Consider the following 24,968-nt stretch of genomic DNA (forward strand, 5'->3'; position numbering starts at 1 on the left):
ATACCCAGCCACCATTGGCATCAATATTGGGGTGAGGCTACTGACCAGTCAAGTTTGCAGTGAAGGCCAATTTCGGGATTGAAATAACGTAATTTTGGGCCCACAGAAACGCATTGGCGCCACGCAGAACCTTTACATGCCAAAACCACGATTTGATTATGAGGCACGCCGTAGTGGGGGAAATCCGGATTAATTTTTCACTACCAGAAGATCGTTAACGTGCCCCCAATGCACAGGACACGGGCGTCTTTGCATTTCACCCCCATCGAAACGCAGCCGCCGCGCCCGGGATTTGATCCCACGACCGCTTTGCTTAGCAACGCAACACCCCTAAGCCACCACGGCAGGTCCCAGGACCTTCGGTTGAGATCGAAATAACCAGAGCCACATTATTGGAAGTCTACTGTATGTACGTGTTTACGTATGCTCACACAAACCCTTGCACACACACAAATACAACAAAACTCATTCCTTAATTTGAACAAGTTACCATGCTGCATACGAGCACAACTAAATGGTATAAAATTGTGGACACTCCTCAGGTAAAAATTGCAACGGTGGGAATTGACCACACCAACATAAGCTCAACAGCAAAATGCCACACCTGGCAATCAACTGCGATGAGAAGCCTACTTTATTTTTTAACAGTACCTTGGAAGGTGCTTTTTTTTTTTTACAGTGTGAACTTGTTTGAACTTGTTCTGGGTCTCTAAAACAACACAGTAGCCTATGTATAAGAGACACCATAATAGATGGCTTTGGATTCATATTGACAACTTCGGCTCATTTATCATCCACCTAAATACAAGCACCAGGGGTGGGGGGGGGGGGGTGCATTTTGCTCCCACCAGATAGTGGTCCCCCCACCACGGCTAGGCACTGAACTCCCAACTTCATCCTCAACAACAGACCGTCAGGGCCACTGATCCACAGTTGTGAGTTTTCACTGCATGTAGATTCGGAATCACTAAAACATGTTCAAACACATACGTACTGACATTTTCTTTTAGTTCCATCTTTTGCAATGTAAATGCAGCTCCAGTGGTTGGTTGCTGAACGCACAATATACATGTTCGACATAATACTGTGGAAACAGTTACAGGTACAGATGCAACAATATACTATCGTGGTCACACGGAGCACTTTCAAATGTGATCCAGCCCGATCAGGATTGAATTTCTTGATCGTGATTGGCTCCCTTTCGTAACTTGTGCAAAGGAGGCAATTGGTGTTGAGAAATTAAATTCCTATTGGGCTCAACTGTGTTTGAAAGTGCCCGTGTGACATCGGTATCAGATGTGCAATTTCTGGAGATCTTCACTTATTTAGTTATTTACGCTTTACCTACATCACCACAAGGCATTACATAGGCGAAGGAGGTAGCATAGAACATAAAGCAGCACAGATGACAAACATTCATAGCCAGTATACGAAATTTATGCAAAATTACACATGAAACAGTAAATACATATTGAAAAAAAAAACAACACAATAACCGGTGTCCACATTATCACAGGGAAGAGAAAAAAATTATCATTATGAGTTATGGTAGCAGCATTGTCTGGAAGCTGGTTCTATTCCTGTATTGCCTCTGAAATTGCTTTCTTCACATTGCTCAGAATTAGGGATCGAACGAAGTACACTGTGGAGCCTGCTCAATGTTTCAATTTTTGTCCCTCTTTTCATGCAGTATTCCTTCCTGGTGGCTGCATCCTAACCAAAGAGCAATACAAGAGCATGGAAGAGTTCAAGCAGAAGCCATACATCACTGGATGGTAAGGCAGTGTCATTGAAGCCGCACCATGAATACATCAGTGACACTGTGTGTTTACTTCTAAAAGGTTGCATGTTCTATGTAACATAAGTTCACCAGAAGCACAATACAATGTGCCTTGCAATAACAGCCATACTGAATATTTAATTTCATCCCATTCTAAGGCACTTTTCAGCTTCCTATGCATGTGTATATTCAGTGAGTTCTCAGGTGTTTTAGCTTCTTGTGAGCAAATGTAAAATTTTGTTCATCAAGATAATGAATGTGACTGACTTATTTCATAAGAGCTGCCTTCAAAATTCACTTGCGGAATACTTAGGTAAAGTAATGTGGTCCATTACTTGTCTTAAAGGGGCAGTTCTTGCTGCTCAAGTTATATCCTCTCCGTTTTTGTACACTAGAATTGTTTCATACGAAAAGAGCATTGAAAGTGGCCACGCACAAGCTGCAAATAGGAGCAACCGAATCTGCAAAGGACCTCCTACATAGGTGCCCTCTGTGGTAGGCAGACACATAGAAAGCTGTAGATAGCTCATGTCAAATGAAAACAACATAGATAAGACAGCTCACGTGCTAACCAATCATAAAGTGTACTGACGCCACTAACACAAAGTTGTGCCATTTGTCCCAATTTGTTCAACATGAAAGTGGTGCAGGGTATCTAAAGAAATTGCGCAGATTCCACGCAATGTGGGAATCTATGTTGTGCATAGCATTTTGCAGGTACCTGGCTATCTAGCATTGTTTGGGATCCGGCAAAAAGATACCATGTAGACCAGTGTGTTCCTGTAAATTGAGTTTGTGCGGGCCATGAGCATACGTGTGTGCGACAACAGCAGCAAGATGGCAACCCCGTAGTAGAAGATCGTATGACGGCCGTTCGGTGCGAGCCTACGACATGGCGATTGTTGGGTTCTACATGGGTAGTGGATGAACGTAACGAGAGAAACACAGATTGCGATGTCGTCCGTGACTACGTGTTATACAATTGTATGCACATGTGGCTATTTCGGTGTATGTTGAAACGCCGATGGCGTTTGTACTTTCGGCAAAGAAATGTTAACACTTGATTAACCTGGGCGATCATGAGGTCTGTACGTCGCACAGTTTCTACGTAGCGCAAGCTGCTACGAAGAAAGTACAGGGCAAAGTGGGCCAGTCCCAAAGATAGTGCAGTCTAATGTGGCAACTCAAAGCGCGAACTGTCACAAGGAAAGAAGACAACAAAGTGGCACAGGGGGCACCCGCCGAGTGTTTCAAAGAACTGGCTGGCTTTGGATAGCTAGAATAATGCGTGCGATCGTGGCTTAATGGTTAGAACGCCTGACTGCTGTGCTCGATGGCAGAGTTTAAATTCCCACATCGATCACACATTATTTCATTTTTCTTAAAACGAGGTGGGACAGGAACCTACCTACCTACCGCAAAGTGCTAAGAATGAGGCAAAGAATGCTTCGCATTAAAACCGTGCCTAGATGAGATAGGACAGTATGGGGCACTTAAATTTGCGTTAATACAGTACATGTAAGCAAAGTCTTGCGAATCCAGCCTAAATTCCCTGCTTTGTTGTCCCCGAAACTTGTTACAGGTATAAACAAATTAACTCAAATTCTGAAGATATTGATATCTCAATATCTCAGACACATCACTCAGAGTGCACATGCCAGCGAGTGTGACCCAGATTGCTTAAGTGTGTTTTTTTGTTTTTGTTTTTATAGTACTTGCAAGCAAGGCTCCGTGGAATGCAAGATCTCAACAGAAAAAAGCTTTGATCGCAGTAAGTATGCCTGGTGTTGCGGTGCGTTACAAAAGAAGGCAGAAGACCAAACCATTATATTTTTTTTATGTTGCTATTAAAGGGATGTTAATAAGAAATTTATTTCATTTGTACATTAGACTTTAAGACATACAAATGCGTTAGTCTCAACGTGAGTTGAGGCTTGATGCTCCAGAAAGAAGGCAAGAATGAAAGATGGGCGGTGATGCCACCTTTAGTATTTCAGCCCCACCAATTCATGATGTCACAGAATTTATGAACATTTCCTCGGAGCTAGTTTTTCTCTTAATAAAGGATAATTATGTTGCATTCAAAAACACATGCACAAAGAGTTCTAAGGAACACAAAAACAAATTTTGATATTTGTTTTTGAGCAGTGGGCTCTAAAATGTACCCATTGCACTGAGGAACTGAACACACACCACGCTGAGCCATAAACTAATAGATGCATGCCTGAAGACAATAAAAGCGTGAAAGATCCTAAAACTGGAGACCATAACTAAAACAGTACCTTTACCGGTATCCCTTTCACACCCTCCCAGTTTCATGGCCTTCCTTGACTTAAGCCGATTTTTAAAAAATGAAACTAAATGTAAAGAGAAGAGCAAAGAGTAGCTGCCCCAGATTACAGTGAACCTTCAGTCACTGTTACTATACCAACATCGGCATGGTAACACTGCAGTCGTCAAACTTGTGGCGGGGCCAGACCATACACAAAGCTACATGCATGTTTGCTCCTTCAAACAATTATCTTTGCAAAGCAGCTCTTGGAAACTTGACCATGTCTATTAATCACTACTGCCAAGAAAACTGCATGCCAATAGAGAACCAAAGCTTTTATTCTCCTGCATGAAATGTAATGGCAGCACTGTCACGTCTTTGTGATGTCCCGCTCTCTGCAGCTTGTCTATTCAAACAGTCATGCTGGCATCGGCATTTGTAGTAAGCGAGAGCTAGTTCTAGACAGGACAACTAAAATAAGTGAATACGAGAGCCCAGCTTTTGTTCTTTCTGGCAGTTTCAGTATTTGTCTCAGCTGACTATAAACTTTTTGAGTGCACTGTTATCTGCTCTTAATCTATGCACAATCGCAATCGTACACAACAAGCACAAAAGTTAGCACACTATACCTGTGGACAACTTTCTGTACCAGTGAAGGGAAAGCCAAGTCGTCCAGCAGTGTTTGACAATGCTTTTGCTTTCTTGGAGCAGATTACTGAATCAGCGTAGCTTCTACATGCCATGACTTAGCATTTACCCAAATGCAGAAGAGACAAGCAGGAAAATATAAGTTAAATTCAGCACTCAGTAGTAAATTTTGTGTTGTATTGCTATTGTAAATAAGATGTGAATGTTTTCTCTTCTCCAGCTTAAACTAACGTGGATGAGAATGTGGGACTCTTTTCAAGAGCACTTCTTCTGGAAGATTTTTGCTTTTGTAGCTTTCCCTTCAATGCCATGGAAAGTTGTCTGCGAGTATACCTAAAACCTTGAATGTTGCATACACACATTAAAAAAGAAGTAAAATAATTTAACTGGAATGTACCTTATCACAGTGTATAAATCCTCAGCGAGCAGGGTGGGCAAGAAAGAAATATCAAGTAAAAGCTGCTGAGCCCACTCCACATACATATAGCGATAAGTATTGTTACAATGAACTACTCATCGTATACGTAATATGTTGCTGAAAGATCATTAGCAGTTAATGTACGTGCTCTACATTCAAAGCAGCACATTCACATTTGGAGCCAGCTCACTGTATCATTCTTTCTTTGCAGAACGGCCACTGAAGCGGTGATGACCAGCGCTCCCAAGGAAAACATCTTGGAATCCATCTGTACATAGTGTACATAGCGTGTGGAAAGCAGTGTGGCGTCCTTTTGCTGTCCAAGATATTGCCTCAACACCAACGCTCAGAGCAGTGTCAACCTGCATGAGAGACCAGAGGCAATGAATTGTGATGTCAGTACTGCGAAGCCTGTAAGAATTTACACCAGGGCTGGGATAATTCGGTGATTCTTTTCGTTCGATTACACCTCATTCCTACTAGTGTCAGCGTATGATCCTGTCTGTGCTGGTGCTATTGGTCGTACGAGATCACTTCCAGTAACAGGAAAAGGCAAAAAGGGTTATAGCAAAACAGGAACAGAACCCACAGAAATATTCTTTTTGAGGCTGGCTCATGAGACACTGTGCAAATGTACAGCGGTGAACAGACAAAGACAAGAGTGAGAATTATAATGGACATGGTGCCGAATAACAAATAAGTCTATATGCAGTTTCCACCTGAAGAGACAGAGAATGCAAATAAAAATAATGTAGAAGAAGAAGAAAAAAATCTAAGAAAGGAAGCAGTGCTCCAGAGGTCAGCCTCTGGTCCGCTACTTCCTTACATAACAAAACGAAGCAACTAGCCAACAGCAAGTTTCTTTGAAACTCTCATCACTGTTTTTGTCTTCTAATCTGTTTTATTATTCTATAGCACTTCATTTGATTATCGTTTTTGTTGTGTGCTAACATCGTACAATGATCAAAATTGAAATGCAAACAATTTCGAAACTGCACTATTGCAGGTTCACCTGCATTTGTAAGAGCATTCAGACTCCAAAACACCACACTTGGGACTAATCTATGCTTAGAAACCGGCTACAGAATGATTATACATCGCACTTACATGTTCATGTAATAATGATACATGAACAGCAACAAAAGGCATTTGTTGCTGTTCATGTATCAATTTGTCAGGACTGGTCGACGTCAATTTAAACAGAACACCCAAATGTTTTGAGACGCCCATAGGGGCTAAAGCACACATGCCCTTCATAAAGGTGTTCAATTGAGATTAAAATTTCAACAGGAAAACTTATTGTTATGGATCAAGTTCCTAAATTTGAACCCATTATGCATCACAAGCTATCGTTTAAAAAATAGCGCTGTAAAAAAAAAAAAAAATGTTTGTACATCTGTGTGAATCACTGCATTATTCCAGCCCAGAAGAATGGGAAAGGCGAATCACTGAACGTGCTAGCCTTTCTACTTATGCCTGACACAGGAAAGATGTTTACACAGTTTCCATGTCAGTAAAGAAGTATTGTTGGTTGTGATGGCTGGGGAAAACAACAGGGGCAATGCATAATTTTTTTTAAATTCTATTTTATACTCTTATGAGCAGAAAGCGCTTTGTGTGCTGGTTGTGATCAACATACTGAAACGCAAACATTTTACAGCAATTACAGCACAACCGTACAGCTGCAAAACGGAGAGAGTGAGTTCGTTGCAGCATTCTTGTCAGAATGAGGGAAAGATGTGAACTTTTTTGCATGCTTAGCCACTGTTTACACTGTACAGCACATTGCAGTTCATGCTTTATGTGTCACAAATTACTCTGGCAGCTATCTCAACAATGCCAAACTAATTTATGTCAAATCATGAGTAAACTGTCATTTGGTCTACCTGGCACCATCTTGCAGGGGACTACTAATAATAGTGAAAAATAGGGGAACCCTCTTACTGGTAAGCCTTGCTCACCAGAGGATTTAGTGGAAGACAATAGGTGACCTACTAATCCTCCTGTGCAAAAGAATGACTCAGTGCAGGAGTCCTCTACTTCCTCTACTGCATTCCTCTACTGGCTGGCATCTCTCACCAGAGGATTAGCATGAGACGATGGGTGAGCTCTCTTTCAGGTTAAACCCGAAGAAGAGCTCACCTACTGTCTCCCCGTAATCTTGCTGTGCAAAAGGATGGCTGAGTGTAACATGAGGCAGTAGCAGGATTTGAATAAGTGGGCTTTTTGTTCTCGAGATGCACAGCCAATTCACGCTCCTGTTTGGCTGATGAGACCTAAAGTTCCTCCTGCACTAAATCAAATTGGCAAGATAAAGTAGTATATATAGACCTTGGTGACCACGTGCAGGGTTAGTGCTCTGCCCACAATTGCCTCTAAAAAACAAAGCATGACTTAGACATCAGTAATCACTAAGTGATCATGCTATAATGTTTGTGATGGCTTCTATTTGGTTTCGAAACTGGTCTGCTTTCTTTACCAAACCTCAAAAAAGCCAAATCAGACCTGTACACTGCCTTTGGCAAGCCAATGTTTCTTCAGAGAAAAGACCAAGCTCCAACAACGCTCTGCGACAATGTGCCACTGTATAGAAAGCAAGGTTGATCAACTTCAAATCATGTGTATCTTGAGTTTTTTGAGTGAGAAAAGCAGAGCATGAATAAATAAGACTTCATAAAAAAAAAAAGCTTGCCTGAATTTGTGTTTTAATGGACTGCTGCTTCATCAGCTCGTGCCGAAGGGAAGTGCCGCTTTCCTGATGTTCTCCAGTCCCCATAGAGGGGCAATTGCAGAGTGGACAAGAGTATTTTGCATCAGCTGTGACTTGGCTCTGTAAGAAGAAAAAAAATATAAAGTAAGGTGTGGTGCATCCTGTCGGAAAAATAACTACACCTCTGATGTTGCTGCTGCATCAAAGAGTTGCAGAAGTCACTATTATTCATGCTCGATGTACATTAGCGATCATGACTGAGGTGGCTGATTGTTGGTGGTAAAGTGCTTGCACCGTAACGTGCAAACCTTCGTAACTATGCTGGTACCATATGCACAATTAAAGTCTGCATCTTCTCATTTCGTTTTCACTGCATGGTACGTGGCGGCCCTGTGTGGGCACTCAATTGCAATGACAAGGTAAAAGTCACTCAACGCTCAAAAGGTTGTTGCCTTTTGCTGTGGAGCACAAGGTTGCTAACCCGATTCCTAGAGGCGGCTGGTGGCACAGCACGAGAATGGCCGCTACTATCCCAGTGTACACTAGGAGAGCCCAGATGGGCAGAAATTAATCCAGGGACCATATTATGTAACAGTTATTTCCATTTTCTATTCTTTTTGCCGTTCATCATTGGCTTGCATCACGCTTTCGTTACTGACAGTGTCGGCCACTTGGCTACGACAGGTGATAAGGAATAAATAGGAACAAATGTAAATATTTCTTATATAATCTGGTCTTGGATTCCACCTGTACAATTTCAGAGCCCAGATGTAGCTCTCAGGTCGTTACCAAATTGATTGTTATTGTTATTCAATTAAGAACACCAATACTGTATGAGGTATGCTCACACTGAAGCATCTCATATAAGACTAGAATATCTGCCAACTCGTGAACTATAAAATTTGTAAAAATACTGCAGGCACGACATCGAGGGAGGGGGAGGACTAGCACTTATTCTTTTAACCTCTTAAGATCCCTGTACAATATATTGCACACTGCCCTAAACTTTTTTTCGAAATTCACTCGGAAGTGATTATGCAAAATATTCATTCTGGTTATGAAGTACGGTGCAAGTGTAACTGTAAAGAAGTGGTTTACTCATATTCTTGTCCCCATCCGCTTTAGAAAAATTTCACACTAAATTGATCTATACCTCTGTGTCATCCCACACGGCCAAAAGGAACCTTGAGGTGTGTTTCGAAATCACTGAGATTGTGTGAAAATGCAATGCAATGCCGTGTTTACTATAGCAAACATGAGGAGATGATGGAAATAGTTATTTTTTTCACGTACATGGAGACGTTTCTGGTATTTAACCATAGTATTTAAATTTAAGAAATTGTTTTTCAAGTTCACAGCATAACAGCAGACAATAAAAGCCACCTTGAAGAGTGATTATTATATCCCATAGTTGCGTTCGGGTCTCAGGAGGTTAAGGCTTGCCCTGAGCGCACACCTTTTGTGGGACACACACGCCCTTCATTAACATTGAATTAATTTTAGAGGCAGCACACAAGTAGCAGCAAGCTTGGAACAGCAGAGACTGACAAGCAGCGCATTGTTTGTGTTGCCACAAAAACACTCAAGGCAACGAACACGCACAGGAAGCAAGAAGAGTTTCAGTTCCAAAGCACCACGGGGGAATTTCTTGCGGCATGATTGTGAGGACGGCGAGCGTTACTGTGCCAGGGAAACAGCCAAGCTACAAGGGACACACAGTTGAGAGCAGTTGGTTAATTTTGACCATGGTCGTCTTCACTTTCTGCCTCGAACTGAAGTACACAAAGTGCGCAGGACTAATGTCAACCGTGGATTTTTGGTGTTTTTGCTGCGACTGAAATGCAGCTGCCAAAGCCAGAAATAGAATCTGCAACCCCAAGCTCATTAGTAGGATGCCTTAGCTATTGCGGTTGTTCAACGAGCCACTTCATGCTACAAGCGCGCATTCCAAGTCCTCTAGTGCCTTTCTTCAAAGCGATTAGCATAATAACCTGAGTTACTAGAGAGCTTTAGCGTGTCCATGAAAGTATTAGTGTTTGTGGAATAGTGAGTTACTGGGTAAGTGTACAACAAGAACAATGCTGGTAATGGCATCTTGAGTTGCAGAGTTTAACCAGAGAGCACACAAAACGAATACTGCAGTGACCTATCATATCCTACTTTACTACTGGTATAAAACATTGATACTGACATAATCATTAACATGCAGTCCTTTTGTGATTTTTCTTGAATGAGAAAATCCGTGCAACAAAAAAAAATTTCTAAACGTGATGTTGTTGACAAAGCATCACAAGATCTTGCTACCCTACCCGCTTTGCTACTGCCGTCCATGGTTCTGGTAACCCGGTAATCCGTTAACAGTAATAAGTTTGGGGATAACTAAAACTCTCTGTTATATTTAATGTTACAATGTTCTCATGGAACTGCAGCACTGACATCAGTTTCCCATAGCCTGCAAGAAAAGACATTTACGATCACTTTTTGATTCAAAGAGTAAAGTCTAACACAATCTTTGGTGAGAGCAATGGGTGAAAAAAGAGCTGCTTAAGCATGCTTGCATGCACGCACATGGGCACACACACATTTTTAAGAAGCATCTTGTTTTCTCTTCCCATTCAGCATATCCTTACACTGTTTCTAAAATTTTCATACTCGAGCAGCAAGCCATCCTAAACGAGAAAATACTATTACACAAGGATAGGTCCGGAAAAGCTACACATGCATGTTCATCCATATTTTCATCAATTAACGTCAGCAATGGCACAAGCAGTGGTACAGAATATTACAACCTAGCCTGTACATTCCAGCTGAGCAACTTACCGCAATGCAATAGTAGCAGAAGACGTGCTTACAACCAATCTCATGTGGTTGCGTGGGACAGCTGCCGCAGATTCCACACTCAGCCATGTCTCCCTGCGTCCTCGCGCTTGGATTCGTTGGACGCAACTTACGACGCAGTAATTTCCGACTCACAAAGTTCTTGGCAGGGTACACGTTGACCAGAGGAAGAAGAAAGCCAATGAACTCCTGCAAGAATGTGTGACAGAGAAAAGCAACATCAGGTACTGAAGAAAGTGAAGTAGCTGAATCTATATGCTATACCAAGTCAGGCACCCAAGAGCACCTACAAACTAAACCACACTGCGGCAGAAGTCTTTTGCCTGTGCTTTGAATGTGAAGAAAGAAAAGTCATCAGTCTATTTTGTATCCCTTACAGGATGAGTTTTTCGTAAGTTTTTCCAGTTACATCCAGTTTGGGTGGATGACAAATTTTTTTATTTGCCATCCCACTGCTGTACGCAGGTGGTGGCACAACATGACTGCATATTTTGAGGTTCTTCATGCTAAGCACAAATGGACTGAGCAGAACGTTTTCACCTGCAATAATTTTGTTTAGCAAAAGCCATGGCTTCTGCAATGCAGAAAAGACCTGTATACACTTGCTACTTCACAGAGGCAACACGCAATTGCATCAACTGGCAAGTCACAGCGTGTACACACATAAAAAAAAAAGTGCGCTGAACAGCAGGACGGACAGCCTGTGCCTGGTGATCTGGAGCATAAGTTTTCACTGATGTGCCCCGTTGTCAAGGCAAGTGCAGTGACAGGGCCGATGCCTCTTCAGCTGTCACATAACATTAGGCATACAGCATGCTTCAAACCTAAAGCAATAATCGTAGCATTAAGACGACGAACACAAGAAAGGTGACAGAATGAACACTATGTTGTGTCCGCCATGTTAGGGGTACGTTGTATTCATTGTGTTAATGCTATGGCGATTGGTGTAAAGGGGCCGTCGACACCAAATTTATGGGCCTAAATTATGCATTCCTTTTTAACTCTTTCAGACGCTGTGTACACCATTGTGTACACCGAGATAGTCACAATGTCATGCACCAGGCATAATTTTCAAGTGGCTGGATAAGAGCTTTTCAAGCTTTTCAAAACACAAGTTGACGTTCTCATATTTCATGTTTAGCGTGGAGTCCACAATCTATAAACTTGACAAAACTCACTAAAGAATAAAAAATTCTTAATCTTTTCTGCAGCTGTACACTTTCTATGATTCTGAAGATGCAAGAAATGTGGTGAAAGTAAGCTTTCAATCAATAGGATAAAGTGGCGTCTGAAAGGGTTAAACCATACAGGTCCCACTGCAAGCTGGCAAACAATGCCCTAATCTGCTGAGTGGCCCTTTAATGAAACGCTAAAGAGCAACACAACATCTGTTTATGCTGGCACAGGTTTAAAGCAAAGCTTTCTTTGCCTAACCCTACCGTGACATCACGTCTGTGGGTTGGTCTTCGACGCATTCACTGTGGCAGAAATTTGCATTTTTGTGTGTGTGTGTATGTTGCAGTGGAACAGTGCAGCAGTCTAGCAGCAATGATGGGTGATGAAATGAAGTTTGTCTGCATAGTCAATGTGCGCAGTATACATGCAGTTTCGTTTTTGCATGTACGTATCAGCCTTAGATGGTAGTTTCTAAAGGCATTCTCTGGTTTGTGCTGTTTCCATCATGGAAGTGAAAGAATTGCGGGTACAATACAATGGCAACGCCTGTGCTGTGCTGTTGGGTGCCAGAGCGTGCTGAACAAGGAGAATCTGGCACGACGCGCCACATCGTTTTGGAGCATAGGACACGAACCCCTGCACCACACAATGGTGGCCTTGCACACAGGTCATGCTAAAATGGCGGCCACTGTGAGTGAGAGGGGCTTAGAGGCAGTGATTTCAAATCGAAATTTCTGGTTAACATGTGCACCGAGAGCCCAATTTTTGAGTCTGGCTCTTCTATGCTTAGTTACAATGATAAACTGGGAACAGTTGAACAACCATGTCATAGCCCTTCTAGCCCAAGAACAAGTTCCGCTAAACATGTTCCAAGTATCCCAAAGCATTACCAACAATATCTGGGCATACCGGATAATGACATTTCCTTTCTCATATGTTTCTTGCTTCATGAGCTGGAGTGAATGAACAGTTGGAGCAAGTGTAGCTAAATTTCAAACACTGGTTCTATAAAAGTGGCATGTGCAAACATATAATTATGATGGATGACAGGAAGAGGCCGGAATCGTTATTCTATTCTTACGGTGCCTTCACACAATGTTCGCCGTTGAGCACACTTTTTGATGCAGCGAAAATAATCAGGCAACTAAATTTCACTTTTTACCAAAGGAAAGGTACACTCTGCCCAAAGCCAGTCAATACCCATGAGAAAATGCTAGAAAGAGTAGTCCTCAGCCTGATGGCATCAGACACATTCACTAAGGTTCGCACTTACACTTTTTCTGCTTTTAACTGCACAAGCACTAATACAGACCACTGAGCAAATATTGCCTGCTTCATGAAACTAACGACAAATATAAGGAGTCACGGCTACCGTTTCCCACAATGCAAAGCATCATACCAGTGCTAGCAGTCCTTGTTGCATGCTAAGGTCTATCTAGAACCGCGCAAAAAGGCGAGGTCCTGGAAAGGGGCAGTCCCCGAGCACTTCTGTGTCGTTTTGCTGGTCCATGTCTTGTATGTGCTGTTTTTGAGTGACTTGTGATATCCCAGTGCAAGTCTCTATTTTCATCAAATCCTTTAACACTTCTCACCTAACCCTCAGGATGCATTCATCTCAATACTTAATCCATCATTTTTATTATGATGCTTCATTTATCCCATGTACACATGTGCTTTCCAACAGGATGGACATGATGTGGGCACACTGCACACACTGCTCTTGCTTCGATAAGATTGTTACTGTTAAATTTTACCTGAGTTGTTCTTATAGTACTTATCAGTCAGCACACACACACACCTAAAGCTATCCATAGAGTAGTAACTCCCTGTTGTGTGCCAATGAAGCACAGTGCACTCACATCTTGTAACTCCACTCTGCTGACAGCCTTGGCACGGCACCTTGGTCTTAAGCATTAACTGGCCTAGCTGCTGACTGACAGAAGTACCACACGACGCAAGTCCACGTTCGGATGGAAGGTTGGCCATGCATAATGTTACAGATTTCAGAAAATCAAACTGCAGCTCCCACCTGAATACATCCAATACTCGCCACACCCATTTATTAATAACTTGAAGCCCCCTGAATAATTCGAGGAGAAAGCTCCACCCCTTCACTGAAGTGGCCACTCTGCTTTGATAACACTCAATGAAAATTCCTGAGCTGGTTTCACGAGGTACTTTCAGCACGTACCATACTTACTCGATTTTAACGCACCCTTGATTGTAATGTCCCCCTGATCCGATTTCCATGGAAAGAAATAAAACATGGAATGCCCTCAACTGTAACACACACCCAGATTTTTATACTTCAAGCTAGTTATAAATGCAATGCTCTTGATTGCTCACTCACCAGTTTTTCACAGTAATATAGTGACAGTGGTGGTGATTTGCTGTCACTTAGACAAAGAAAATTTATTGCGTCTGATCTAAAGCAGGCCCGGAATCACTCATTATCACTGTCAAAAACCTCCTTATCACTATCAGCAGCACAGGACATCTTACATTTGGTGCACTCTACGGCATTTGAGATAAAGCATTTCTTAAATGACTTGGAGACCATGGCAGCCTTACGAACTTAGGAAGCAAAGCTACGGCGTTACCAGAGTTGCAGCTATGTGAAGATTGGATTGGATTAGAGAAACTCCAAATGCCAATGATGATAGTTTATCACTATTATAGTTTTGGTTTCATACTTGAATCTACCATGCATATCATTATTTTGTAAATTTTCCATCAAAAAATGCATATTAGAACCTAGGTAAACACGATACTCAAAGACTCTGAAGTAAAGCGGCGTTTCTCAAGCAACTCCTCAATGTAGAAATTAAAAAAAAAATGAAATGAAATTATGGGGGCTTTACATGGCCAAAACCCCGATCTGATTATGAGGCACGCCGTAGTGGGGGACTCCGGAAATTTGGACCACCTGGGGTTCTTTAACATGCGCCTAAATCTAAGTACACGGGTGTTTTCACATTTCGCCCCCATCGAAATGCGGCCGCCGTGGCCGGGATTCGATCCTGTGACCTCGTGCTCAGCAGCCCACTCAATGTAGGAATCACCTAGGAGCGTTACTGAAGAGCGGCATCTGCCTGACTGGAGGGGTGGCGCTTATCTGTGCTCAAGAGAGTCGAGAGGGGCTTCAAATCGACATATGTTTTTGAATGTGCGGCTCAGTGCTTCGTCAGGTTGGTTAAAAAGAAGGCTGCACAATTCCATCTTCATGATAAACTGTAGTGACTTGAATGGTGCCCTCGGCTCTGATGTGTGGCACCCCCCCATCTCTGGCTGTTTCCTCATTGAATGTGAAATAGTGCACCATGGGAGGACTTTGATGTGCACAATTCACAGAGTAGCAGCAAAGCACCGCTCCTGATGCAACAAGTAAACCTCACAAAAGTGGCAGGTGAGTTGAAACCTGCCATGTGCAGAGGTGTCAGTGCTATGTATTTCTACACTAACACTTGCACATGTGGCAGATTAGGTAGCAACTGGTACTTTTGGTGAAGTTGCTTTTCAGGACAAGAACCAAAATCCAGGGTGGTGATGTCTTTTGTCAAGGACTAGGTTTAGCCACAGGCTAGCATCAAAGAGACATTTAACTCACTATAGAGCTTTACATAAGAAGCTTCCATAGTTAATGTAGGATGACATGCCGGCAGCTGACATGACGTGCTGCCATCACTACTTTTATTTGCGAAGAGCGAAGCAGCAGCTATAGTGTCCTGCCCAGCCGAGAATAAAAGCGCACATTCTTTCTTGCTCCTAGGTTTGAGCCATATATACAGATTCTCAGTGCTGATGATGATGGTGCATAATGAGAACTCACGGTGATGCAGATGAGGCTACAGTTAGTAATGCTTAGCCCTGTCTCCCTTCCGCAAATAGGCCTTGAGCAGTCATTTAAATATATATTATAGTACTCTGATTTGATATAGGCAGTTCCTGGCGACTTAAACAGCCAATGAATTCATCATTGTCTAGCTGCTGCCCTGTAGCTAGAGTGTACTAAAATGGGGAAGTGGGTCCAACGGACGCCTTGGCAAGCGACAAGGGTGATGCAGAAAACACTGAAATTGTGGCGGCACTGCTGTCGCTTTATTTTGAAGCTCCAGCTGTTTTGGCTGCGCCCATTGGCAATCAAACACGGCTTTTGCTGTGCGTCCACTCCTTCTTTAATGCCTTGCGCTACTAAGGCTACAGCCGAGCGGGGTGCGCCCACAAGGCTCCACCTTCTAAACATCACCGTGGCGCGCAGTTAAAATTTGATTTCAGATGTTAACGTGGACACCACTACTTCCGATTATGACGCCTAGGATGTGAGCTGCAGTACGCTTAGCCAGTGGACTCGTGGGGGCATCCCGCGGCGGTCGCGGTATCTGCGCTCCGTAGCAAACCGCAGCTACATGCAACTGTAGTGCGTATGCGCAGCGTTTGCTTTATGCACAACAGGGCTTGAGTGCGTGGTTGCGCTCAAATGCTCCAGTCTGACCATGCTAAGTGGTGCGGACCGGCTTTGTCCTTCACCAGCTTGACCGATAGATAATAGCCACATCCAACTTGCACATTTTTGAAGCGCTATCAAATAGTCTGCCAAGGCGTCTAACCAGGATCTGCCGGGAGTGAGAGGGTGCCCGCAAGCGTGCGTGTCGTCTGACCAGGCTATCTTCTTGATTGACGTCAGCTATTGGCCAATAGCAGCCGCGTTTTCCGGACGCTTTATGACAAAATGAGACGTCCAGAAAAGAGTGAGAAAGATGACTACTGTTGAAAAGAGAGCGTTTGAGAGAAAGGTGACTTCACGCTCCACTTGTGAGCTCCAGATGCCGTGCACGACTGCAAAACTTGGCTGAAATGTTCACAGCAGTGTACGCTATCCGCGGACAATGTTTTTTCACCAAGCCCGAGGGGTGGTTCAGGACCCCTTTAAGATCAACATGGAAGGGCTTCGGTGCAGTACCCGGACAGCACACAGTGTGGGCAAAAATGGGTGCACCACCACAGCCTTCCAGAGCAGGAGAGTCTGGATCGCAACAGACTATCTTTGTAGCATTGATATCAACACAAGCACTTGAGGTCGAGGAGGCTGTGAAGTTGTTTTCTTATATACTTATCAACATCACAAGTGTTAGGACACCATGAAAAGTGGAACAGTGATCTCTAGCTTACCGCAAAGCCATGCCACAGAAGCTCCCGGTTCATGAAGTCAAACTGAACCTGCAAGAAACAAGCATGTTTACATGTCAGTATTACTGAGAAGCACAATCTTCAAACTATTCATGCCAGGTTGAGCAACGAAACTTGCAAGGTTGGGCAGAAATGGGCACAAATGGCTGTACTATGTGAAAACAGGCATGTTAAAAAAAGGTGGTGGTCACCACACTTCCAATACTTATAAATTGCTTGGCATGGCAAATCAGTTCTGTGAAAGCATGAAAGGTGGAGGAAGGTTCATGAAAGGGCAAAACTGACGGCACCCGGGATTGGCGCCATTCTGGGGCTTCCATCTGAGCAAACCAGGAGGCCAGCAGATCGCAGAGTAAAGGCGAATTAATCGACAATTCAAAGCTCAGGGACATTTAATATGGCAAATCAGTGCTGCAGAAGCCCACAAAGTGTTTAGAGATTCATGAAAATGAGGAACTGTGATCCACCCAGATTTCCTTGCAGAGTTTCCCTTGTAGCTTCTTGCTACGATCTGGGTTGATGCAATTGTTCCCTTTCAAGAATGCGTGGCAAGGCACTGCCAGTAAGAGGGCAATACAGTAATTTCCAACATACGCACACAGTTCTACGTGTACACCCAATTCTGTAAATAAGCAGACAGCGCACAGAAAGTCTTTAAAAAACACAGTAGGTTCCCTTTAAGACAAATTCTGCCAATATGAATTCTCCGATAGGTTGAACATCATGGGAACGTTTTGTCTTATCTCCCAATGTAGTGTCCATCCTATTAATGAGAACTTCTTACAAAGAGAGGACTCCTGTGCTCCCCCTACACAGCTTAGAATTCTAGCACAGGGGGTTTCTTTCTAGGGGCACTACATAACGCAGCCAAGAAGTAGCCACACTCATAGTGGCATAGTTTCTTTCGACAAAGGCTGTACAGCACCCTACAACAAGCTGTACTGTTTTGCATTCTATGTTGCTTGTACTTATGGGGGCCACATGTGCAGCAGTAAAATGAAACTTTGTGAAAAACTGCGAGAAAATTCAAGGGCCCCAAGGGGCTCGATTTATTATCAGTAACATCAGATAATGAGGTGAATGAAAGCGTAAAGAAATTTATATGTTTTTAAGAAATCTGATGTAGAAATAACAATAAAAAGGGTAGTGAAGGTGGAAGAAAATACAACTTTGCTGCCGATGGGAGCTGAACCTGCAACCTCTACACATGCATGCAATGCACTACCAATTGTGCTACCATGACACCTGGGCCCCTGTCCACTTCTTGGGTATTTGTGCATGTGTACTAAACCTATCCCTGGGATTGCAGTGTTTGCAAACACCACTCACGGGCCATGGTGGCCAGTGCAAAACATCCAGTCAGTCACAGGCATCACATAGTATTAGGGGTGTGCGAATAGAAATTTTTGAGAAAAAATTGAATACAAATCGAATCATATCGAATATTCAATAATACTAAATAGTTTTTGAAAAATGAACATTCCTTTTAAACATTAATGTCAAACAATGTTGACATCCCAGTTGTTTGCTACATTAGCAAGTTTCTGTCTTTATCCTGCCCATTATAAAGTACACCTTGTCAAAAGCTCGAATGCAGCATTATAAACAAATAAGCAGGATTATTCGGAGCAGGTGTGGTCGTGAATCAGCAGAATGAAGGTTCAACCCTTTTCGCGACAACTTTTTTCCGGAAAGCTACAGAAATTTTTCCTGGATTTTTTATGGCCGATTCATTGTGAACAGCTTTCATTATCGGAATATCAGCCGATCATTTGTTCTTTTCTGTTGTCCTTTACTGTCAATTGTATTTTCATGCTTCTGAATTGCAGACAGGCAAGGCCAAAGAAACAGTCTATAAAAGCGCAACTATTGATTGAAACAGACGAGAAGGGTACTTTTGTTATCCTCCATGCGACGAGTTATAGCTGACGTGGCATGGTAACAGAATCGCTGAGGCGCCGGCAGCAGAGCATTTTCCTTGAGCTGCATCCAGGCGAAAAAGGTCGCCAGAGGCTCTAAATCTTTCTTCAATTGTTAATAGTACTCAGTTGCACCTCCAAACACTAGAGTTTACCAGCTATAATTGTTTACTTCACTTATTTTAGATGTTTACTGTCATTAAGAGAAACAAATGGAGCTGGGTAGGCCATGTAATGCGTAGGGGAGATAACATGTGGACCATTATAGAGTTACAGAATGGGTGCCAAAGAAAGGGAAGTGCAGTCGAGGATGGCAGAAAATTAGGTGGAGTGATAAAATTAGGAAATTTGCAGGCGTAAGTAGGAATAAGCTAGCGCAAGACAAGGGTAATTGGAGATCGCAGGGAGAGTCGTTCATCCTGCAGTGGACGTAAAAATAGGCTGCTGCTGCTGATGAATTGTTTACTTGAGGTGAAGAAATGTCAAAAACACCACAATTGTGGCACTGAAAAGACGTTTGTCGTTACTGCAGCTGCCTCACTTTGTGCTGCCATTCTTAGAACCCAGGGAAGCCAGACTTCTGCTTCGTTTCTGCCAACCGAACCCTAAAAAAATTGTTTACCCCTGGGAAGCTAGTGCCATTTAATAGCGCAGAATTCACACCAAAATGATAAATATGACTGCCACTTGTCCGTGGCACTGAGTAGATGAGAGGAAATCCCTGAATGAGTGAGACTCATCCCTAGCATATTTCGGAGGAAACGCATGGACAAGTGAGACTCGTCTTTGGCACCAAAAGGGTTAAAAGGCAATCATGTCAGTCCATTAGCATCAGTGCTTATTTTTGAGAAATGCGCATTGACTGCAGCAAAGGCAGAGTGAAAAATGCAATATTTCTCTATTTAGAATGGCCGCTGCAGATGGTGCGTCAATAATATCAAATAATGTTACAATCGAGAGTAATTCAAATTTAATCCCAAGAGTTAATCCCACAGTTCCAGCTTCAATAAATAGTAGCACAGAATAACCATGGCCGAATGTCATGTCTGAGTGAAATTTGAGGGCGAATAATTGTGGTTTAGCTGAAAAATGACTGGCTCCCAGAGCGACACAGCACGCACTGCATAACCTCCCGTTCTTGATGTCCACTGAGGCAGGGGTGAAATTTGCATCCTTCTTGCTTCAGTTTCATGTTTGATCGTGCACAGCTGGCAATGTGAAATGTTCGAAAACTATTCGCGTTTGCAAATGGTGACTATTAAATTCGAGAACGAATCAAATAGGACAATACTCAATTCATTATTTGACAGTTTCGAACATTCGCACACCCCTTACATATAGCATATGTGAACCCAACAGCCCAAAATCTGTCAATAAGCATGCTAAACCTTATTGTTCTTCTGCCAATAAGCACTTGTATGCTATATAAAGGCATCAAGGCTGCCAGAGTCAAGACTCTCGCTATGTAATGAGCGAAAATAATCAAAGGAGGTGATGGGCTCGATTCATCATGTAGGTAATTCACACACCACAGTTCTCCATTTACAATGTCCAAACCTTGTGAGGGGCCGTTTAGGTGACAAATACTTTAGTGCAGTTGTGCACTGATTAATGTTGATACATGGAAGGCAAACAATAGAAATATAATTACACTAACAGCGTTAAGAATTGAACAGCTGCAGCTATACAAGCTTTGTTTACATTGCTGTGACAGCACATTTCAATGTTACGGCAAAAGCATTCTGGCGCACCTTTATAGCAGCAACTATTCTGGTTCAGTTTAGCTCCCGACATGTTTGTATGCCCATATAGGCTGTGCCACTATGCTATCTACCTCACACAACATCTGTCGTTGCTTTGGGCATCTGCACTGAAGTTGTCGAAATGTTCCTTTAGTACTGGTAACCGCCATTACCAGCCAAATAATTCTACTGCAGATGTATTCCTTAACCTAGCATCACGATTAGTTCAACGCTACATTCTATGCTTGACAATGAGCAGCTCGAAGCACAAGTGTAAACAAGAGAAGCGTAAATGAGAGAGGTGTCGATGAGAGATGCGTAAACCCAGCCACATAACCACAAATCCACACCTGTCTGACGAAGTCAACATCACAGCATGCTGACAACTGGAGGCAATGTGCAGAGTGATAAGGGTGATGCGTGGGCTAAGCTACAAGTGTGGAGCTGAAGTATGTGTGCATTGTGGGAAATGATGTCAGTTTCAGTAATTGGTTGCACGGCTGTGTAGGTGTGCCACAACAAAACTGGGTGTGTTGGGAAGAAACTTCATACAACAGAGTAGTATTAGTATATGCCTTCAAAAAATGAGCTGACGAAATTTGAAAGTTGTAGGACAAACAAGAGAGCTACAAGATTCTATCAAATTGAACTAACTGCAAAGCACCTTGCAGCCTGCCAGGAACTTAAAACACTTGCTATAAAAGAACTATCAAATGTATCAGGTTGACAATTTGTAGGAATATAGAGTGTTCTTGGATACACAAACCCCATAATACTCAATGTTGTGGAGCAATTAGTGTAATCACAATAAATTCACAAAGTGCCACTGAAGCTCCAAAAACAATCTTTCAAGTAGCAAAATAACTTTAAAATTTTTAGCGGAATAGAACATGTAGGGATCTTGAGATGAAGCTTTACACACGTAGTTCATATGCTCTACATGTTAAAGCATGCAGGGTGTGGCAGGTATATAAGTACAGTCATCATGCCGTAACTGCTTGTGAATTGCAGGCATCTGTCTAATACATTTAGGCTCACTTCAATGGTGCTTGTACATCACCCATGCAGTATATGCATCAAGATGGCGGCCTCAAGATTTATGCGCGGAATAAGCAGCCATAGCCTACTAAATTTACTAGAGGGAACTCTGGCGCTTCTATTGTACAGCTACCGTGGGAATGATGGTTAGGACTACTTCGATTTGTCTGATCTTCGTAATTGAGGCTTCAAAGGTCCTTGTGGCTTTATTTATTACACTTAATCTGCCTTAATCGATCTGAATTACGAAGAGATTCTATATTTCTAACCATAGAAGGCAATAAGACTGTGCGCACATGCAGAGCTATCGCAAATTGTTGCAGTTATAACGGAATGTTTTGTTGAAGGTCAACAATTTGCAAAGTCACAAAGCCGTTTGAAGTCAGAAGAATGAAGTTTAGGCAAATTCATGTATACTAACCATTATTCCCATGCTGGCTGGACTGCCATGTTTTCAGCTCCAATTGACACTAGTGCCAGACTACTCCATAGTAATTTTTGTACTAAACTCTGTACCACCAATCACAGCGATTCAGAGAAAGCAATGTTTCTAAATGTGGCAGGTGGGTTTGCAAGCGGTCCTACACATGTTCCCACTGTCATGCACGCTAAGCTTCCATCAGTCTGTCAGTGTCTTGGATACTGTGAGCAGTGACGGTCATGTCATCCTGCTTCATTTCTTCCTTCAACGCATCCAGGGGCGCGATCTTGTACGTGTTCAAAAATGGAACGGAGGCGGTCCGTTCCATCGAGCCGCACACGATTGGTCAATTTGATCGTCACGGTTCAAATTGACCAATCATGTGCGACTTGATGGAACGGACGGCCTCCGTTCCATTTTGGAACGCGTACAAGATTGCGCCCCTGGTCAACGCTGCTGCGTATGTTGAAGTGCAAGAGTCGATGGTAAAGTGTTGGACTGAACAAGTCAGCCAGGGGCGATCATACATATTCCAAAAGATTCTGTGCCGGTGCATGCGACTTCAATTATGCAAAAGTGGCTGTCTGAAAATTTTCACAACCACATCACTCCGAACATGCAGCCCTCTAACTCTCCGAACCCAAACCAGGTGGACTATAATATGTATGTGGCATTGTTGAAAGGGAGTCCAACTAGGTGCCTCACAACACCAAAGACACAAAGACTCTGTGAAGATGGCCGTTGTGGGCACGATGGCCAACCTTCACAAGGAACACTTTATTAAGGACTGTAGACGCTTTCGAAGGCAAATTGAGGTCATTATCAAAGCTGATTGTAGGTTTATTAAATGTAACTAACCATCATTCAGAGAGAGGAAGTTGGTGACCTTTATATCAAATGCGGTTCAAATACGCTGTTTTTTCTAAAAGAAGAGTGATGCATTGCTTCACACCGGTGTTTGTTCTCAGATACCTGCAGCAACCTGTACAACAAAAGCTTCTCTCAGAGTTCATAAATGTTAGTTTTAAAAGTATTTATTGGAAGAGGATGTGCTTTCAAGGTCACTGGTGCCAGAGAACCACAAGTGGCATGCCAAGGAAGAGTCCCATTACTGGTCTGTATTGTCGACATGGAAGAAATACAGAAAGCTTAGTGTCCTCCATGCTTGGCGGAGCCGTAGCAGTTTCGTCACAAAGTGTGACTTCAGCATTCAGAAAAGTATCCAAGCAACAGCATCCACGGTGCTATTATTGTATGTTCTAAAGATCAAGCCAGCGTTCAGAAATGTACTCGAGTGACAGTATCTGCAGAAGCTTGGAGGTGGCAGGAGAAGGAGTTTGAAAAGTGTTAAGGGGGTCCGACGCATGAGTCCGCCTGATATTTGCAGGAGCTTGAAGCTGTTTCCTGGAAATTGCGCAGTGTTCATACAAGTTAAGGGAACGAATCGGTGGATAAGTCTAGTTGTGCTTATACTAGCTTCACCTGCAAAAGTAACACAAGACTACCAATTTTTGTTTCCCTATGACGTGGAGCATGTGGTGTTGCTTGATAGCACAGTGCATACAAGCATTCCGTTAGGTGCAAATAACGGCAGCTACTGACGTGTCTGCTCATAATTTTTGTAGCATATGATTTTCGGTGAGTTTTATGTGGCTGCCCCATATGGCTACACGTAGAATTTCACTCATGATGTGGCTTACCTCACGCAACAGAGGTCGTGTAGCGTGGCCATTGACAACACCGACAATCCTGTTGCTTAGTGAGCAGTAGCTCCCTCGAACCAGAAACAAGACAAAGTTGATAACAGAAGCCATGCGGACAGCTGTTTCTATGTGACGAATTCCATGTTCCACCTACGCAATGACAAGAAGGGAACAGAATAAATGGCACATCCAATTATTTAAGGTATCCAAGGCATTTTTTATACAGTATATACGTGTTAGAACATCATTTTTTAAGCTATGTACAAGCACCATTGCAGCTGGTCTCGTATGAAAACTGCCACTTAAATTTGGCACCTTCAAGATACAGAGCAAATTAGGGGAAGGATTAAGCTACAATGCTGAATTGTTGATACAACAGCAAACAATATAGCAAATCAGTTCTGTGGAATCCTGCAATGTGGAAGAAGGTTCATAAAAGGGAAAATTGTCATCCACCTGAACGTAACACGAAGATACAAAGGAAACTCTACGGGTTTCTCAGAAAGAAACCTTCGCAGCTGAAGAAACATTCAGTCCTGCTCTGGAGATCAAACCCAGGAGCAATGCCCCCCTTTTTGGGGTCGTCACTCAACCATCTCAGCTAACCTGGAGGCTAGCAGATCACAGAGCGAGGCCGAAAGAGAAAATTGTCATCCATCTGAACGTAGCATGAAGATAAAAAGGAAACCCATACCGGTTTCTCAGAAAGGGCAAATTTTTCTTCTACCACGAAGCTTTCTTTCTGAGAAGCTGTATAGGTTTCATGTGTATCTTCTAGTTACATTCGAGTAGGCCACAATTTACCCATTTATGAACAGCAAACAAATGCGTACAAGAAATTTATAGTAATTACTAAAATGTTCTCTAAAAGGCAATTTAAAATCTTTAGTGTTTGCCATTATGGTGACAGAAGCAGGCAGATGGTTCTATTTGCTACTGCTTTTGCAACAAAAGAATAAAAAACAACTAAGTCTCAGAAAATAAGGCAGATATTTCATGTTGGTGGTCGGGGCTGGTTAGAATGTGTACACTAAATGCCCGGTAAGTGGCAAAAATTGACCAGTATACCTTGCTTAGTCATAGACCATGCAGTAAGATATACAGCAGAGCCGTCTC

General features: G+C 42.8%; 2 protein-coding genes across 4 annotated transcripts in view; one reads left to right on the forward strand and one right to left on the reverse strand.

Moving 5' to 3' along the window:
• Window positions 1-6,457, forward strand: part of LOC119446271 (uncharacterized) — an 80,639-nt gene extending 74,182 nt beyond the window's left edge. Inside the window, exons 6-8 of the mRNA XM_037710657.2 lie at window positions 1,691-1,775; window positions 3,493-3,551; window positions 5,330-6,457. Coding sequence (XP_037566585.1) covers window positions 1,691-1,775; window positions 3,493-3,551; window positions 5,330-5,349 — 164 coding nt within the window. The 3' untranslated portion in view covers window positions 5,350-6,457. The remainder of the gene's footprint in view (window positions 1-1,690; window positions 1,776-3,492; window positions 3,552-5,329) is intronic.
• The window catches only part of LOC119446270 (peroxisome biogenesis factor 2), a 71,319-nt gene that overhangs the window by 39,661 nt on the left and 6,690 nt on the right, over window positions 1-24,968 (reverse strand). Inside the window, exons 5-9 of one of the 3 annotated variants that reach the window (XM_049664042.1) lie at window positions 23,850-24,002; window positions 17,012-17,059; window positions 10,649-10,855; window positions 7,811-7,948; window positions 5,309-5,480 (exon numbers count right to left, since the gene is read on the reverse strand). In XM_049664042.1, the coding sequence (XP_049519999.1) occupies window positions 5,313-5,480; window positions 7,811-7,948; window positions 10,649-10,855; window positions 17,012-17,059; window positions 23,850-24,002 (714 nt within the window). In that variant the 3' untranslated portion in view covers window positions 5,309-5,312. Of the gene's footprint in view, window positions 1-333; window positions 5,481-7,810; window positions 7,949-10,648; window positions 10,856-17,011; window positions 17,060-23,849; window positions 24,003-24,968 lie in introns of those variants that run through there. The other 2 variants (XM_049664041.1, XM_049664043.1) reach the window with 2 other exon arrangements.

Source organism: Dermacentor silvarum, chromosome 3 (assembly GCF_013339745.2).
Source record: "Dermacentor silvarum isolate Dsil-2018 chromosome 3, BIME_Dsil_1.4, whole genome shotgun sequence".
NCBI classification, from domain to species: Eukaryota; Metazoa; Arthropoda; class Arachnida; order Ixodida; family Ixodidae; genus Dermacentor; species Dermacentor silvarum.